General features: G+C 46.2%; 1 protein-coding gene across 6 annotated transcripts in view; it reads right to left on the bottom strand.

Moving 5' to 3' along the window:
* The window catches only part of LOC117776250 (DNA-binding protein SATB1), a 59,477-nt gene extending 44,251 nt beyond the window's left edge, over positions 1–15,226 (bottom strand). The window contains exons 1-2 of one of the 6 annotated variants that reach the window (XM_034610027.1): positions 14,699–15,226; positions 828–1,066 (exon numbers count right to left, since the gene is read on the bottom strand). In XM_034610027.1, the coding sequence (XP_034465918.1) occupies positions 828–1,041 (214 nt within the window). In that variant the 5' untranslated portion in view covers positions 1,042–1,066; positions 14,699–15,226. Of the gene's footprint in view, positions 1–827; positions 1,067–2,287; positions 2,429–3,202; positions 3,371–11,948; positions 12,097–14,698 lie in introns of those variants that run through there. The other 5 variants (XM_034610032.1, XM_034610028.1, XM_034610030.1 and 2 more) reach the window with 5 other exon arrangements.
* Between the last annotated feature and the right edge of the window lie 711 nt (positions 15,227–15,937).

Raw genomic sequence — 15,937 nt, 5'->3', positions numbered from 1 at the left:
GTGTGTGTGTGTGTGTGTGTGTGTGTGTGTGTGTGTGTGTGTGTGTGTGTGTGTGTGTGTGTGTGTGTGTATGTGTGGGAAGGGGAATACTTAAACAGCTCTCCTCTTTATGTTGTGTATTCTCTTACACAAATACACACAACACTCGGTTTGTATTCCCTGGCTCTGCAACTAAGAGTTAATTAACGTCATTGATCATTTTATAAAATGTTTGATTAATTAATGGATCGTTTAGTGTGTGAAATGTCAGAAATCAGGGCTGCAACTTGTGAACACTTTCATCAGCAGTTAATCTATATATTATTCTCTCCATTAATTGTTTTGTTTGGAAAATGTCAAGGGCAAAAAAAAAAAAAAAGTGACAAACAAACATTGCATGACAACTTCCCAAATGTGAAATATTCTAATAGTTTTGTCCCGTTAACGGTTAGCAGCAAGCAGCACACGTGTTGTACATTTTGTGTTGCTGCTTTTTGGATGGTGAGTGACTTCCAACAACTAACTAGTTTGGTAAGTGATTAGTTGATCAGATAAACAGTTAATCGACAAAGTTGTATCAGCTCAGGAACACTAAGAAGTGCTCCTCGCAATTTCCCAGACCTCAACGTCCAAAACCCAAATATTTACAATCATTTGAAACTGAGAAAATCTGACAATCTTTACGTTCAAGCTGCTGAACACAGCAGACGTTTGTTTCTCTTTGCTCAATGACCCACAAACCTGAAATCAAACACAACTGTTGTCGATTAACTTTCTTCTGATCGAGTACACAATCCTCTCAGAGTAAGTGCAGACCCCCCCCCCTGGACACACCCTCTCCCTCTTACCCCTCTTGTGGCAGGTCTTCAGCAGGTGGCCGGTGGGTTTGTAAGGGACCCCGGCGAGCTTGGCCCCGGTGCTGCCCAGCCTGGCTCGGCCCAGGGGGCTGCCGTTCTGCTCCAGCCGGAGCAGCTTGGCCGGCGGGGCCTTGGCCTCGGCCATGCTGTTGACCAGCTCGGAGTTCTCCTTGCCCAAACACGCCTCGCTGAGATGGTCCATCATTCTCAGCACCTCTGCTCACTATCACCTGGGGACAGAGAGACATTCGAGTGTCAGCGGAGAGACGAATGTGTGACACGAACCAAGCACAAGAACCGGCGGCTACAAAATCCTTCCTGTTGACATCACTGACATGTGAAGACGTGAATGGACGTTTTTATAGAGCAAAAAAAAAAGAAGTGCTTTAAGTAATGGAGACCTCTGAGAACAGACCCGTCACGGCAGTAACTGTCAATTCGCCTCAGTAACGACAACTCAGGCCGCGGTGACGTCCTCGTGCCGTGTGTAATGTTCCCATTTTCCAATGCATGTATTATGTATGGGTGTCCCGCTAGAGATTCCCATGCGAGGGGGGGCAAACAAGCCCTGGTTTTAGTGCAAACACATTAATTTGCTGGGAGATTCCACTTGAATGGATACAGTGCAGTTTAAGGAACAAGGTTCTGCTGCTGCGGTGCACGCAGAGACAGAGAGAGAGAGAGAGGGGCGAGGGCGGGGGGGGGGGGGAACTAACGTAATTCACTTTCTGAGTCACTTCTTGTGGCTTCACATTCCAGGCGCTGCAGCTCGGGGAGGCAAAAGGCCGCAATGTCATTTCACTGCGACCCGACGCACGCGTTAGCACGTGTGTCCGCAGACACTACAGGTGTGGAACTTTCATGTGAGATCCTGCAAAGTGAAAAGTTAAACAAGTTTTCGGGATTGGAGGACACAGGCAGCAAGTTTGACAAAACAGAGTTGCTGACTCATTATCACAAATGATAAAAGTTGAGGAGAGGAGTGGATGGGAGAGAAAGATGGAGGCTTCACCCACAGGTGCACACAGACACACACTGACACACACACTGACACACACTGACGAGAGCTCCCTGCAACTTTTCGGGTCAGACTCCTACTTGTATAAGAGATATGTGGCCGTGTGTGAAGCTGCGAACAGAACAGTGATTGTGTGGATGCAGGTTGACGCACGCCGCTGATGGACTGCCGCTATCAAAAGAGCGAAAAGGGCAAAATCATCCACCCCCACACAAAAAAGATCATGAACTCCCCCATTCATAACATGCAATGAGGCAACTAATTCCCCACAAATAAGAGGAGGAGGAGGAGGAGGAGGAAGAGGGGGGGGTTGGAGGAATCCAGACCCGGATACAGCCTGGATCCAGGTCAGGATTTTGTTTCCCATAATAAGTCATAATGAATCAAATGGACTCGGAGGAGGAAGTTTAAAGGTAGAAGTTGAACCACCAACCTGAACAGCAGCACTTCAGCACTGGAGAGCATAAAACACCGGCTGCACGAAACGCGTCTTCTCCAAGTTTGGAAAAAGGAAAAAAAAAGTCCTCTGGTGTGATCTGTCTCTCTGTGTCTCTCTGTGTCTCTGTGTCTCTGTCTGTCCCTACGTGTGCATGGCTGCAGAGAGCTGCTCTTTAATGAATGAGTGTGTGTGAGAACAGACGCTTCCTCCTGCTCCTCTGCGCGGAAAACAACAACAACAGCGACCCGGCGGATCTGCGGAGGAGACGAGGTCGAGACGGACCGGGAGAGGCGAACATTGGCGTGTGTGTGTGCGAGCGCGCGTGTGTGTGTGTATCGGGGGCTAATCCCGTCCGACTGCCGGGGAAACGGCGACTACAGGCGGCGACACGGAGCCGCGTCCGTCGCTTCCAAGTGCGGGCGACTTCTGCGCTAGTTGGCGCCCCGGCATCCGCGTCGCCTCCGCGGCGGCGGAACGGGAGCAGCGGCCGCCGCCGCCGCTGGTGCTGCTGCTCCTCCTGCTCCTCCTGCTCCTCCTCCTGCTCCTCCTGCTGCCGCTGAGAGCCGGAGCAGCTCGGACACACACATGAACCAACAACCGCCGGAGAACCACATAAAAAACACACACACACACACACACACCAAAAAAAAAAAAAAAACAGGCTTCAACGTCGGCTTGATTTCACCCGGAGATAAGCAGAGATAAGCGGGGGGGGAGAAATGATAATACTCAGAAGGAGGAGAGGAACCGGCAGGGTGATCGGCTCCGTGTCGCGCCGATGTGGACTCGATATGCGGGAACTCGGAGCAGGTTAGCGGGGATTAAAAAAAAACACACACAACCACACACGGGGTGGGGGGGTGGGGTTTGGGGGGGTGGTGTCAGGAGAAAAGAAAAAGTGGCGTTTACTTTCCCGGTGTCGAGCATAAATAGAGGCTGCACAGGAGAGCTGCTGCCCGCGGTAGTAAGAGGAGGAGGTGTCCTGCTGCCTGGTGGATCCGGACCGAGCTCCCCTCTCTCTCCCTCCCTCTGCTTCTATCTGTCTCCCCCCCCCCTCTCTCTCTCTCTCTCTCCCTCTGTGTCCCCATTAAATTATTAGTTGTATTGACTCATCACTCCCCCTCTCTCTCTCTCTCTCCCTCTCTCTCTCCTCCTCCTCTCCTCTGCTGCTCCCCCTCTCTCCTCAGTTCAGATGGCGTGGTGCAAGGAGAAGGGGTAAAAAAAAATACAAAAATAATAGGTGGGGGGGAAACAGAAGGAAGGATGGTGTGTGTGTGTGTGTGAGAGAGGGAGAGGTGGGGAGTGTGTGTGAGTGTGTGTGTGTGTGTGTGTGTGTGTGTGTGTGTGTGTGTGTGAAAGTGTGAAAGTGGGATAGAGATCATTTCAGTTTATTATAAGAAAAAGTAGAGGATGAGACAAAAGACGATTCCTGCACATCTCAGGCCCCAAAGTCCAGGAGTCAAGTGGAGAAAGTACACACACACACACACACACACACACACACGCACACAAACACACACACTTAATGCTGACCCTAACCCACACACACACAAACTCTATAGTTGTGAGGACACTTGCATTCCTTAGTCCCTTGACCATAACCATAACATAAACCTAATTCAAACCATAACACCACGTCTCAACCCTCAAACATGGCTTTACATTTGTGAGGACCAGACAAAATGTCCTCATAATGATGGTATTGAACCAAAATAATATAGAAAGACACACACACACACACACAATGGAGAGGATGCACGCTGGTGCGATTTCCGGCTGTGCGCGCAGGAATTTTTAATCAGCTTGATTAGTGTGAGGCGGTCCTGCATTTATTATAGGGCAACACACACACACACACACACACACACACACACACACACACACACACACACACACACACACATGCCTTAATTCCTGATGTGCATTATTTTTATTTAACTTTATCAAAGCATAGTTGTTATTTTTTACTAAATAGTACACGTTGAAAACAGATAAATGTAAAGTGAACTCTTTGACCTTCAGTCTCAGATACACGACAGATTCAATAAAGTAAATAGAGCCTCCAAAAAAACATGTACGTGTCCCCATCACAGAAAAAAACTAATTAAAGGGAATCTCTGTCTACGCTATCAGAAAGTAGGTCCATATGTGAAGTCTCTATATTCTGTATGCTAATAAAAACTGTTATTACTATTAAACTACTGAATTATTATTATTCTAATAGAAAATGTCCCGTCAATGTTTTTATACTAGAACTATAACACCAATACTACATTTTACATTTTACTTTCTTAAAAGACTGCATCATGATAGCAATGTACACTCGGACTTTACAATAATAAATATATGATTGGCTTTAAAAAGTGGTAAAGTCTGTATTGTGATTTTGTCTAATATTTAGCTATTGCATATAAATACACATATTTATTCACCAAACAAATACAAAAAAGGATTCAGAATTTCAAAAATGTGCTGATGAATGTATTTTCTCTTTATATTTATAGAATTTAGGTCAATTTAAAAACGCTAAATGATGTATATATGTTATTAAATCCCATAATAAGCTTAATGCAAATCTAAATAAGTAGTTAAACCTCTTCACGCTACAAGCAGAGAGGTCAGGTTCGATGGGATGTCGTCTCACTGCATCTACGAGGGACTACTTTCTGTGGACTGTTGTCATTATTCCGTGTGTTTACCTCCACGGCAGGTCACAGCCTATTATGCCAAACTGTATTATATAAAAATATTAGACAAGCTAATCTCTGTTGATATTTGCAACAAAAGCAAACTGTCAAAGGAGAGGAGGAGAAGAAAGGAGGAATGTTGAGAGGCTGGAAAGTGACACAATCGCTGCAGACAAAAGCTCCTCAAGTTGATGTGCAATCTATTGTTGTTATTATTTTATAAAAACTCCTGACAGGCTTTGTTGCTCCACAAGAAAAAATATTAGACAAGGTCATCGCTGTTGATATTGTCAATAAAGGCCCGATATGGGGTTGGTGCTTCACTTTAAAACGACCTAATAACTGCTTCACCTTGTGAAACCACACAGTCACACGGGTCGTACAGCACAGTGTGTGGGGCGAAAGGTCAAGGTCAAGGCCACGGGGGGTGAAACATGAAACATACTGAACTCATGGATGTAAATTGTATTAAAGAGCATGAATCTTTGGCAACGGAGGTCAAACAAAAAAGCCAGATGGGTCCAATATCTACATCAAATAGAAATAAGCTTCTGTCCAGGTTGTGCAAGTGCAAAAACAGGAAACCCACAGAAAACAGGAAGTGCGCGCACCTACAGTGTCGCGACGAGAACGTCAGTGGTTACGCGTCGACCGTGGAGGTCAGGCGCATGTGAAAACGCTACGTAGCACTGCGTGGTTTTTTTAAAGTAAATCTTCACGGGGGCTCATGAATTCCATCTGTGTGAGACCGTAAATACAGTAATAGCACACTGTCGCACACAAAGCTGTTGTTTCATAAACAAATGCAAAACCACAGACATGAGCTGCACGGCTTAGAAAACAGAAAACCCACAGTCAGGTGAGAACAGACGTCGGAGCGACTCTGACTATAAAGGAAAAAACCCTCATTTTAATGGAAGGGGCGTTTGTTTTAGGGTAAATCTGGAAAAGCAATCGTGGAAGAAGTGATGGCGTATTGTTTTTCATCGCGCCGCCGGTTACAGTTACACATCTCATTCATCCCTCACTTGTGAAACCGAGTCATTGTTCCACCCCCCCAATGCGAGGTCGAAAGTTTACTCATTTCAAAAACACATCTGTGTCCAAAAAAAAAACGAAAACAGCAAACAGTGATGAAGCTTTTACTGGAAAAAAAGTACACTGTGAAACTCACCTTTCACACCTGCCCTGCTACACTGACACGGAGGTGGCATCAGGTGTGAGTTTTCAGAGGGCGGCAGCTATTTATGTAGGGGTCCCACATCTGTGACTGTGTGTGTGAGTGTGTGAGTGTGTGTTTGTGTTTAAACAGGAAATGGAGGAGTTGTTGAACACACAAGCAGAGGTCGCTGCACGGATTCGGTGATCAATTCCTACCTGAGCCGCTCTCTGTGTTTCAGTGAGAGGCCAACGCAGCGAGAGCAGTGAACCCGAACAGGAGACACAGCTGTGGCGGTTCAACCGTTCTGCTTCAGAGTCTGAGTAAAGGACTCAAACGGTGGAATAATCACGGCGTTTTTCACCGAATATCTGAAATTTCAGGTCACTGAGGAGAATCAAAGTAAAAATTCACGAATGAACACGGTCGAAGTTGCTGCTTATCCAGAGTTTCCTGCGACTAACGAGGAGGAAATTCTCCCGTCGCCGTGTTTTTTTTGGTCATTTTCACAGAAATAAATAACAAAAAACAGGCAGAATTTTGCCCTTTTTTAAAAAATACATGAGAAGCATCGTTTAGTTTTTTCACAGCAACGTGCCTCCTGCTCATGTTCACCAGTGTCACTGTGATGTGCAGCAACATGAATCACACAGAGACGCTGCTGCAGCCCCCCCCCCCCCACCACCAACAGAACCTTCACCTCAGCACATCATTCTGCATCACCTCAACCTGCACGCCGTCGCTGCACAACATCCTGGATGTTGACACCTATTTCACGTCGCGGTGTTTTACACGATGTTCACTGTAGCTTCTCTCGTCTCTCTCTCTTTGTTTTTGTTTCTCCCCTCTCTCTCTCTCTCTCTCTCTCTCTCTCTCCCTCTCTCTCTCCCTCTCTCTCTCTCTCCCTCTCTCTCTCTCTGTCTCTCTCTCTCTCCTTGGCCGTGGTTAGCAGCGTTCGGAAAAACAGGAGCGACGGTGAAAGCGAGCCATTGTCGGCAAATGCTCTTTTCTATCTGGCATGACGCAAGCAGCCGCAGTCATTTCCACTGTGATTGTCGGGCACCATCAGAGAGCATCGATAACCCCTGCCAGGCCTTGGCACCGCCAACAGGTGCCAGCACTGCCAGCGAGGTTGGCACTGACGTGGCTGTGAAAACCCTCTGACATCCAGAAGGGCACAGATTTGCACTGAATGCACCACTGAATCAACACTGCTGATTATCAATTAACATATACCGTTTTGTATCACAAAGAAAAGGAGAGGGGGAAAAAATGGGTTTTGAAACACAGAAAGCCTGTTTAAAAATACTAGCTGTGTGCCGTTCTAATCACGTGCTGAATGCAGATTTAGCCCTGTTCAAGGTGGGTCTTTACAAGCCTGTGTGGCTTTGTGTCGGGCAGATACAGTATGTCGTGTGCCGCGCGTGTACACAAGTGTAATTGTTCAGACGGTATTTTGTGCTCGTTGGCTACATTTGTAAAGAAAACACGAAAAATGACATGAGAACCACGACAGACTGATGCTACATCCCAACAAAGGACACCTCGTATTTAAATGTCAGGAGTCGCAGCATTACGCCGCAGATACATTTCACATCACTGTCGGTTTCCACCACTTATCTGCAGTATCACATCTGGGCCCCGCTGCTGTTTAAACCACATGTTGGTGTCTCTGAGGGGATGAGGCATGATTTCTTTAAATCAAGACGCTAATAATCTCCACACAAAAGGGAGAAAAGACTGGAAATGAATGAGAAAATGTCTCATCGCTGGCGCCTGCTCTTACTGTACGTAGGTGTTGTGATGTCTTCATGCTCGCCACTTGTGATGCGTCTAATGGGCATTAATACGATTATTTGGATTACTAATACAAATTAGTCTGCGCATCAAGTCTGAGCGCACGACGCAGAACAGCACGGGCGCTGTCACCGGTTCAACTTTGAGCGCTTTCTGCAAGTGTCGCCCGCAATAATAAAACACACACACACAAACATAATAGTGTTATTAGTGGCTGCAGAGGATTAAATAATCTGTCGGGGAAACATGTCAAAACACGCCTGCGTCAGTGTGGGTGCATGCGTGAACCTCGGAGAGGCAGAGGATGAAAAATAGGAAAACACGGGTGGTTTACATCAGATGCCGTGAATAACAAGCGAGCAGTTAAATGGGAAGTAAAAGTGACAAAAAGATGAAATCAATCTCATGTCTGAACAAAACAGTGAATGAATGGAGACGATGGTGTTTCCTGCGTTAACGATGTCTGGTTCGAGTTTTTTTATATCGTGAATGAAACGACGACAAAGGGAGGATTCTGACACTCGGGAATTAAGAGATGATTTAGTGCCGTTCGCGTTCGCGGGTCATTATGTGGCTGAATGAGTTTCAAAGTGTTACAGGCTGCCCCCAAGACGTGTGTTATTAAAATAAAATGTTAGGTTTTAATACAAAAAAAACAATATGGAAAGTCTGGACACACAAGCGTCATCATTTCGTCTGCACAGGTTTCACTTTCCTCATCCTCTTCTCTGAAATTAATGCCTGTTTTGTCGGTGACGCCTTTTTTCTTTTAATTCTCATCTGTTGCACAAACACACAACTTGGCTTCACGTCTGCGCGGAGTTCAGGGGTGAGACGCTCTATTAATGTTCCCTCCTCAAACATCTGAGCACCGTGAGAAATTGCCTAATCAGTTGTTACAAGGTAACCACAGATAGACTAAATATTCCATAATGAACACATCCACCAAATCAAATTAGTTTCGTGTTTTCCATCAGCCTCTAATACGGCGAGTGTGGCTTTCAATTACTGGTGAAATAAGGTGATTTCTACATTTCTCATATGTCCGCGCTTCGGTGTGGGAGGACGCGGAAAACAAGAGACAGAAAGAACAAGGGGGGATGTAATGAACCGAGAGTCAGCTCCAAAGTGCTTAATTGTTTTATAATCATATGAAGTCGACAGGAATAGCAGCAGAGTGAGTGGTCTCCACCTCAGGTCTGCGAAACAGGAAGGTCTAACACCCGTCGGCCTCATCAGGTCTCTGCACTGAGACCTGGTTGGGTTTTTTTTCTCATTTGCCTTGTTCTCACTCTCCACTCTCGACACCCACACTTTCGGTGTGCGGTGTGCACTGTACACCATGCAGCTCCCACACAAGATGCATGCCACACACGTAGACAACACGTACATCCGCCGTGCAGGCTGCGCTCGAGTCGAACGAGGCCTCTCTGAACCCGGACACTACAGTCGGCCTCTGTGTCATCAGGTCGACATAAGCCCGTAATTACCCCTGAGCCACGCCGGGTCAGTCTTGTGTCACAGGAATCTGCATTAATGATTCTAAACTGGATTCCCACCCGGCCCGCTGAGAGGACCCTTCACCGCCTTGTTTATCACCCCCTCCCTCCCTCCCTCACCCTCCTCGCCTTTATCGAATTATAAAACCAATTAGACATAGAACAATCAACAGGCATCAGAGGCAAAGGCCGTTTTTAAAGAAATTACTTTTCTGTCACTGCTCGCTGGACCCCGGTCATCACATGACCGAATAATTAAACTCTAATTTCAGCCTCGTGGATCGCAACAAATAAACAGTTAATAGAGTTAGAAAGACAGTCGTGTTTGTGTGTCTGTGTGAGTGTGTCAGAAGGGAGAGAGAGAGAGATACTGAGGCATGGCCTTGTGGGACAGACCGAAGGGGCGAGAGAGGCCGCCGCATCCCGCGGGGTTTCTCCTGTCGTGGGGGCAGAGGCGGGGGGGTGGGGGGTGAAGGGCACAGTAACGCGGCCTCGTGGGGAGGTCCTGGTAGTGTTTAGGAAATGAAGGCAGGTGACGGGATGGTGTTACTCGCCTCGGCGTGCCAGGAGCGACGCTGTGCACCGAGATGAAGGAGAGAGATGCAATATGAGCATGTGGGGGGAAAAGAAAAAACGTCTCTTAATATCGAGGCTTATGCAGAAGTGTTGAATAAGAGGTGCAGACTTAAGGATGAGGTTCTTTATCTGCACTTTTTTTCCTTTGCACGTTTAATCCCTTGTCAAAGGATGCGTCATCCATCCAGTCGAACAAAACAGTTGATAAGGCAAGGGTGTGTGTGTGTGTGTGTGTGTGTGTGTGTGTGTGTGTGTGTGTGTGTGTGTGTGTGTGTGTGTGTGTGTGTGTGTGTGTGTGTGTGTGTGTGTGTGTGTGTGTGTTTGTGTGTGTTTGTGTGCGTGCACGCCTCATGTGTATGAGGCGGAGGGAGAGAATACAGTATCTGTTGAAATTGTTTCATTGGAGTATGTGGGTGGGTATTAACAACCTGATCTTAGCGGGATGTGCTTCCTTCTAAATCGCTCTCTTTTTCTTTCCCTGAACAAAGGATTCAGAAAAACCTACACAGATCGGATGAAGACAAGCATTGGAATAAAAGACAATGAGCTTTTTTTTTTTTCTTCTTCTTCTTCTTCTTCTTCTTCTTCTTCTCCTCAAGAAATAAAATTAAAAAAACACACACATACGTTGAGACTTGTAATAACGTAATTTGAACCATGAGAACTTAAATGTAAATGATATTTGCCACGGTAGCATGAAGCGCGCTAAATGACAACAAGAGCAACAACACAAAAAAAAATCCACAAACATAGGAGGGATGTCATTTTGCAGAAGCGTGACGAAACCGACATGACGGACTTCAGTTTTTTTTATATCTCCCGGGGGGGGGGGGGGGGACACGCCAACCCATCTGACGAACGGGGCTGATTGTGAGGACCCAGAAAACAATGTGACGCTTTTATCACTAAGCCAAGGAATCTGGATCAACAGTATGCAAAACATATGCCAGAATGAATCCAGTCCAACGTGCTGGGACAACGTAAAAACCGACCACTATCTCCCCTTCTCCTCTTTTCCTGCTCGTATGAAAGAACTTTTCCAGATAATGACAAAATGAGCTGTAACTCCCTGAATCACACACGCTGCACCGTGCACCCAGGGTGGTATGTCTGTAAGTGTCAGAGGAGGAGGAGGGGGGGGCCTTTCTTACATATCTGAGTCCTGGAATGCAGCCGTCATTATTAACTCACCAACCTTTTTTTCCTTTTTCTCGCAAACCAGTTGCAGCATGTCATAAAAAAAAATAAACACTGGGAATCATTGTTATCTGTCTCCGCTATTAGCAATCATAACAGAGCTATTTCATACAGGGGGAGGGAAAGGGGGGGGGGGGGGGGGGGGAGGTGTGTGGAATCCCCAAAGAGCCACACATTAAAAAAAACGAGACAGGCCTCTTATTTACTGGCGACAGTCTAATAAATACATTTGCTGGCAGCTAAACAGGTATTTACTCTGCTCCCTACCACAGGTATAATTTCACTGTTTGCTGAGCTGTTATTTCGCTACAGTGATAATTATCGAGGTGGTAAAGAAAGACGATTAATGGTTTTAGCCGAGATATCAGCCTCAGCAGAGTGAGGCACAGCCCAGATCTAAACTCCCAGCAAATACTCAGCAGTCGGAGGTTTTAATAAATCCGCAATTCTTTTTTTTTCCTTCTCCATTGCTGCAGGAATTTACACAAAGCTGAGACGCCGTAGCTTTTGTGAGCATATAGAGGGTTTTTTTTTTTCTTTGCATGTGCAAGGACAAAAACTTTCCCCGCAAGTTTTTTCTATATTTCCCTGAAAGCAATAAAACTGATTATGCAGAGTATAATTTAATTTTAAAGCAAAGTGAAGAAGCAATACAATCATTTCACTTAACATCATTTCAGAAACAGACTAGACGGCAAAAACAACAATGGAACAACAAAAAAAAGAAAAGAAATCACAACCTGTTGTCTCCGACGTGCGGCTAATTGGTCTCTCAGGGTCACGGGACAAAGTTTGCTCTCATCTGACGAGCTGCTCTTCATCGTCTGCTAACCTGACGATAATTGAGCGCCGGGCACGTCAACACGCAGCCGCCGTGTTGCTCTTAACTCCTCTAGTCGACGCCGGAGGAGAGTAAGGTCTGACTGGTGAGACACAGAGCTGCTCACCGTGCCTGTCCTAGAAAGAACGCGCCCGGCGACCTGAAGTGACGCTCGAGAGGATGTTGTGATGCAAGAGTGTGTCGCGGGGAAAAGAGAGCAAGACATTGCACGACTGTTTGTGAACAATACACGCTGATTTCCTGCTCTTACACTACAACGCCACAGTAAACGCTGTGTGCACTGGTTTCGATTAGTCGTCATGAAAACAAAACTACGAGCTATCGGTGGGGGGGGGGGGAACATGAGAGTGTAACACGGTTATAACTGTAAGTTGAAAGCAGAAAGGTAGAAAGGTGGAAACACTTAGGTGTTTTCCCAGGTCTCCTCCTAATTGTAAACCTCGGTAGGGTTATTGTAAGAACTGTGAACACGACAGAACACATTCAAATGAATTAATTACTCACTAATAAGCTGTGACAGATGTGTAGGCTTTACTGCGGGATCTGTGTAACCTGGCAGCCGCGTGCAGCGCCGCCGTCCTCGCACTGTGATTCTTATCATTCCTGCCAAACAAGTTTATGTGGAGATTTTTTTTTTTTGCCAAACAGACTGGCATGCCATTGTGGGTATGTACACAAGTTTCGTTTTTTTTTTTTCTTTCTTCATTTTTTTTTGTGCCACTTTCACAACCGCAAAGTGACTAAAAACAAGAGGTTGTGATGAAGGTTCAGAGCCGAGGAGTAAACCTGAGAAGTGTTGCTTCTCACGAGCTGCCGTGGAGGCTTTTTCATCTTGTCTGAGGACTTTTACAAGAAGTGACACATGGCGGCATGAGACAGGAAAAGGGCTGATGTGTGTCACTGCTGTCAGAGGCACTGACCAGATAAGCCACAGCACCTTGAACTGCCACAGATCCGCACAGATAAAAGTCAGCGTGCTGCACCGTAACCTGCTTCTTTTCCTCTTCTGTGCCATGCTTGACCTCATAATCGCATGTGAGCAAGCAAAGCACACAACCCGACAACCGCAGCGAGATAATAAACAAGCAGCCGCACTGACGACTGAAGATGTCAGATTTCGAGAGAATTGCCCTTTAATTATCTGATCGCGTTTCTAATTCAAAGCAAACTTCTGCACCATCTTTAATCGAATTTACTCAGCACTTTGTCCTCGTTTCCACGCGGCATCGCGGCTAAATGGCCAAACACAATCTTTAAGACAGCTGCAGCACAGACACACTGGTCTTTCACGAGTGTGTGTGTGTGTGTGTGTGTGTGTGTGCTGATATCTTTCCATAAATAATAGTGAAGGTGAAAGTAAAACCCGCTCGGCGTGGCCGTGTGTGAAATGTCACCCTTTAAAAAAACCACAGGACATCAGTGCCCACACACTCTTTAAGGTGGCAATACGTCTTCTCAGAACTGAGTGCTGTGTATTTCACACACACACACACACACACACACACACACACACAGGGACCTGATCTTACTTCATCAGCACTGTGATAAAGCCACACACCAAACAGCATGACTGCACCCCCTCTGTATCATCACATCAGTCTGAGTGCCTCACGCCAAGTCATCCAGAGAGAGAGAGAGAGAGAGGAGTCATAAACCCATTAACTGTTTGTTTCTCCCAGTCTGTCACACCTTTTTCTTTTTAATAACCTTGTTGGGCTCATAGTTGGTATATTTCTACACAAAGTGTCTCGTGCTACACGGCCGTAAAAAAGTGTTGAAGGAAGTTGACACGTAATTAAATAGTAAGTATATGGAGAGAATAAATGAAGTGGCTCTAATGGCCTAATAAAAAAGTAGTAAAAAAGTAGATGGGCAGTTGGGCTGCAATAGCTCCAGCATCTCTAATAGACAACTGTCAGCGGTTTGATAACAACTGTGTGTGCTTTGTCAACACACACTTTAATTATAATAATTTTTTTTTTAAATGGTGAATTCAAAAGGCCTTTTTAAAATATATATATATATATTTTTTTGTAATAAAATGATCCTGACAGGAGCATGCGCACAACAAAAAATATACACATATTTATTGTGAGGAAATAAAAGTGTGAGCAACTTTCTCCCCCCTTGGTTGGTGAAAGCCTCCGCGGGTCAGCAGCGGTGGAGGCACCACTCCTCCTCTGCTCCTCCTCTGCTCCTCCGCGCTGAACAAGTTGTTAAATGAATTAGAGGAGATGGATGTACTTAACCCCGCGAATATCACGAGTGCTTTGCTTATTCGTGCAGAAATGACACAGGCCCGTTTCTGCACATTTCAAATTAGATGGCAACCCCCAAAAAAATAATAAAAAAGAGAGTCTGAACGCGTGCATTTATATATTTACTATTAAGCATGACATGCATGGTGTGTGTGTGTGTTTTTTTTCCTGTTTATGAAATATTAAAAGCGAGTACGCCACCTTTAGACTCTGTGGCTTTTAAGTGGCTTTTTAATTCATTTTCCGTCGCGCGTAAATGTCTCGTTCTAATTCCAAGGAGAAGCAACTTATTCCCGTTATAAGTCATGAAGCAATTTTTTAAAAAAACACACACACAAGGTGATTAAACAACGGAACCACTAAGAGAAAGGATGAGTGAGGAGGAGCGTACCTTTAAAGTCAGCAGTCGCCCGACCTCTTGTTTTCCATCAAAAGTTGAGCCACCTCTTGTCACTGCTCCACGACGACTGATCCAAAAATAGGCAAACTGCTCTGTGGGAGGACAACAACACGAGAAGAAGCAACAAAAAAAAAAAAAAAGTCAAAAGTCCTGCGGATGATGAAGGAGGACACGAAGGAGGAAAAGAGGAGGAGTGGGGTGGAGGGGGGGGGGGGGGAGGGAAAGAGAGACTCGTCTGGTAAAGAGAAACCGCACGAGAAAGCGGCTCGCGAGCTGCGGAGCGCACAAACGGCGGATGGAGCGCAGGAGTGCGAGGGAGAGAGAGAGAGAGAGAGAGAGAGAGAGCGAGCGAGCGCGCGCTGCGGGCTGCGGGGGTGAAGTGGAGGAGAGGAGAGGAGAGGAGAGGAGAGTAGCGGCATGTGAGGAGGCTCTGCTGCTCCGAGAGGGCGGCAGGTAAACGAACCGCCCCTCCCCGTTTGCTGATGCTCAAATCGATGATTTGCCAGCTGTGGCGCAGCTTGTCTCATTGCCCCACTTTGGTTTTTACAGCCGCTCCTCTCCGACGCGCTGATCTCCGGGGACAGAGGGGGGGAGAGAGAGAGGGAGGGAGAGAGTGTGGGGGGGGGGGAGTCACTGCCAGGAGAGCCCTCACACTCATTCATTTTCATATTTACACGCCACATGTTTGCATGTCAAGAAGAAGAAGAAGAAGAAGAGGAGGAAGGAGAAGGAGAAGGAGAAGAAGGGGGGAAAAGTCTGCTAAACAGTCCGTTGCGCACAGCGGCGCGCGTTTTGCTCCGTATGGAGAGGAAGCGTGTTGTTGTAAGAGCGGAGGGCAACGAGCCAGCTCCCCCCCCCTGCACACACACACACACACACACACACACACACACACACACACACACACACACACACACACACACACACACACACACACACACCTGAGAGGAACCTGAGACCTGCAGCTCCCCGGTGCATCACATGCTCCCAGTCCAGAGCTGCTTATTACAGCTGATGGGATGATTGTACTTTTCAAATGGTTTGGAGGAAACATAAAGAGAGAGAGAGAGAGAGAGAGAGAGAGAGAGAGAGAGAAAAGTTCTGTGGGATAATGAAGTTTGAAGAAAGCCAATTAATTCCACCAATTTGAAAAAGAAAAAGCTGTTAAAAAAATTATTATTATTCTGAGAATTTTGCAGTGAACAGTTTTAATGTAGCAGCACAAGAAAC

This window comes from Hippoglossus hippoglossus, chromosome 16 (genome assembly GCF_009819705.1).
Source record: "Hippoglossus hippoglossus isolate fHipHip1 chromosome 16, fHipHip1.pri, whole genome shotgun sequence".
NCBI lineage: Eukaryota > Metazoa > Chordata > Actinopteri > Pleuronectiformes > Pleuronectidae > Hippoglossus > Hippoglossus hippoglossus.
This window is presented reverse-complemented; position numbering and strand designations above follow the sequence as displayed.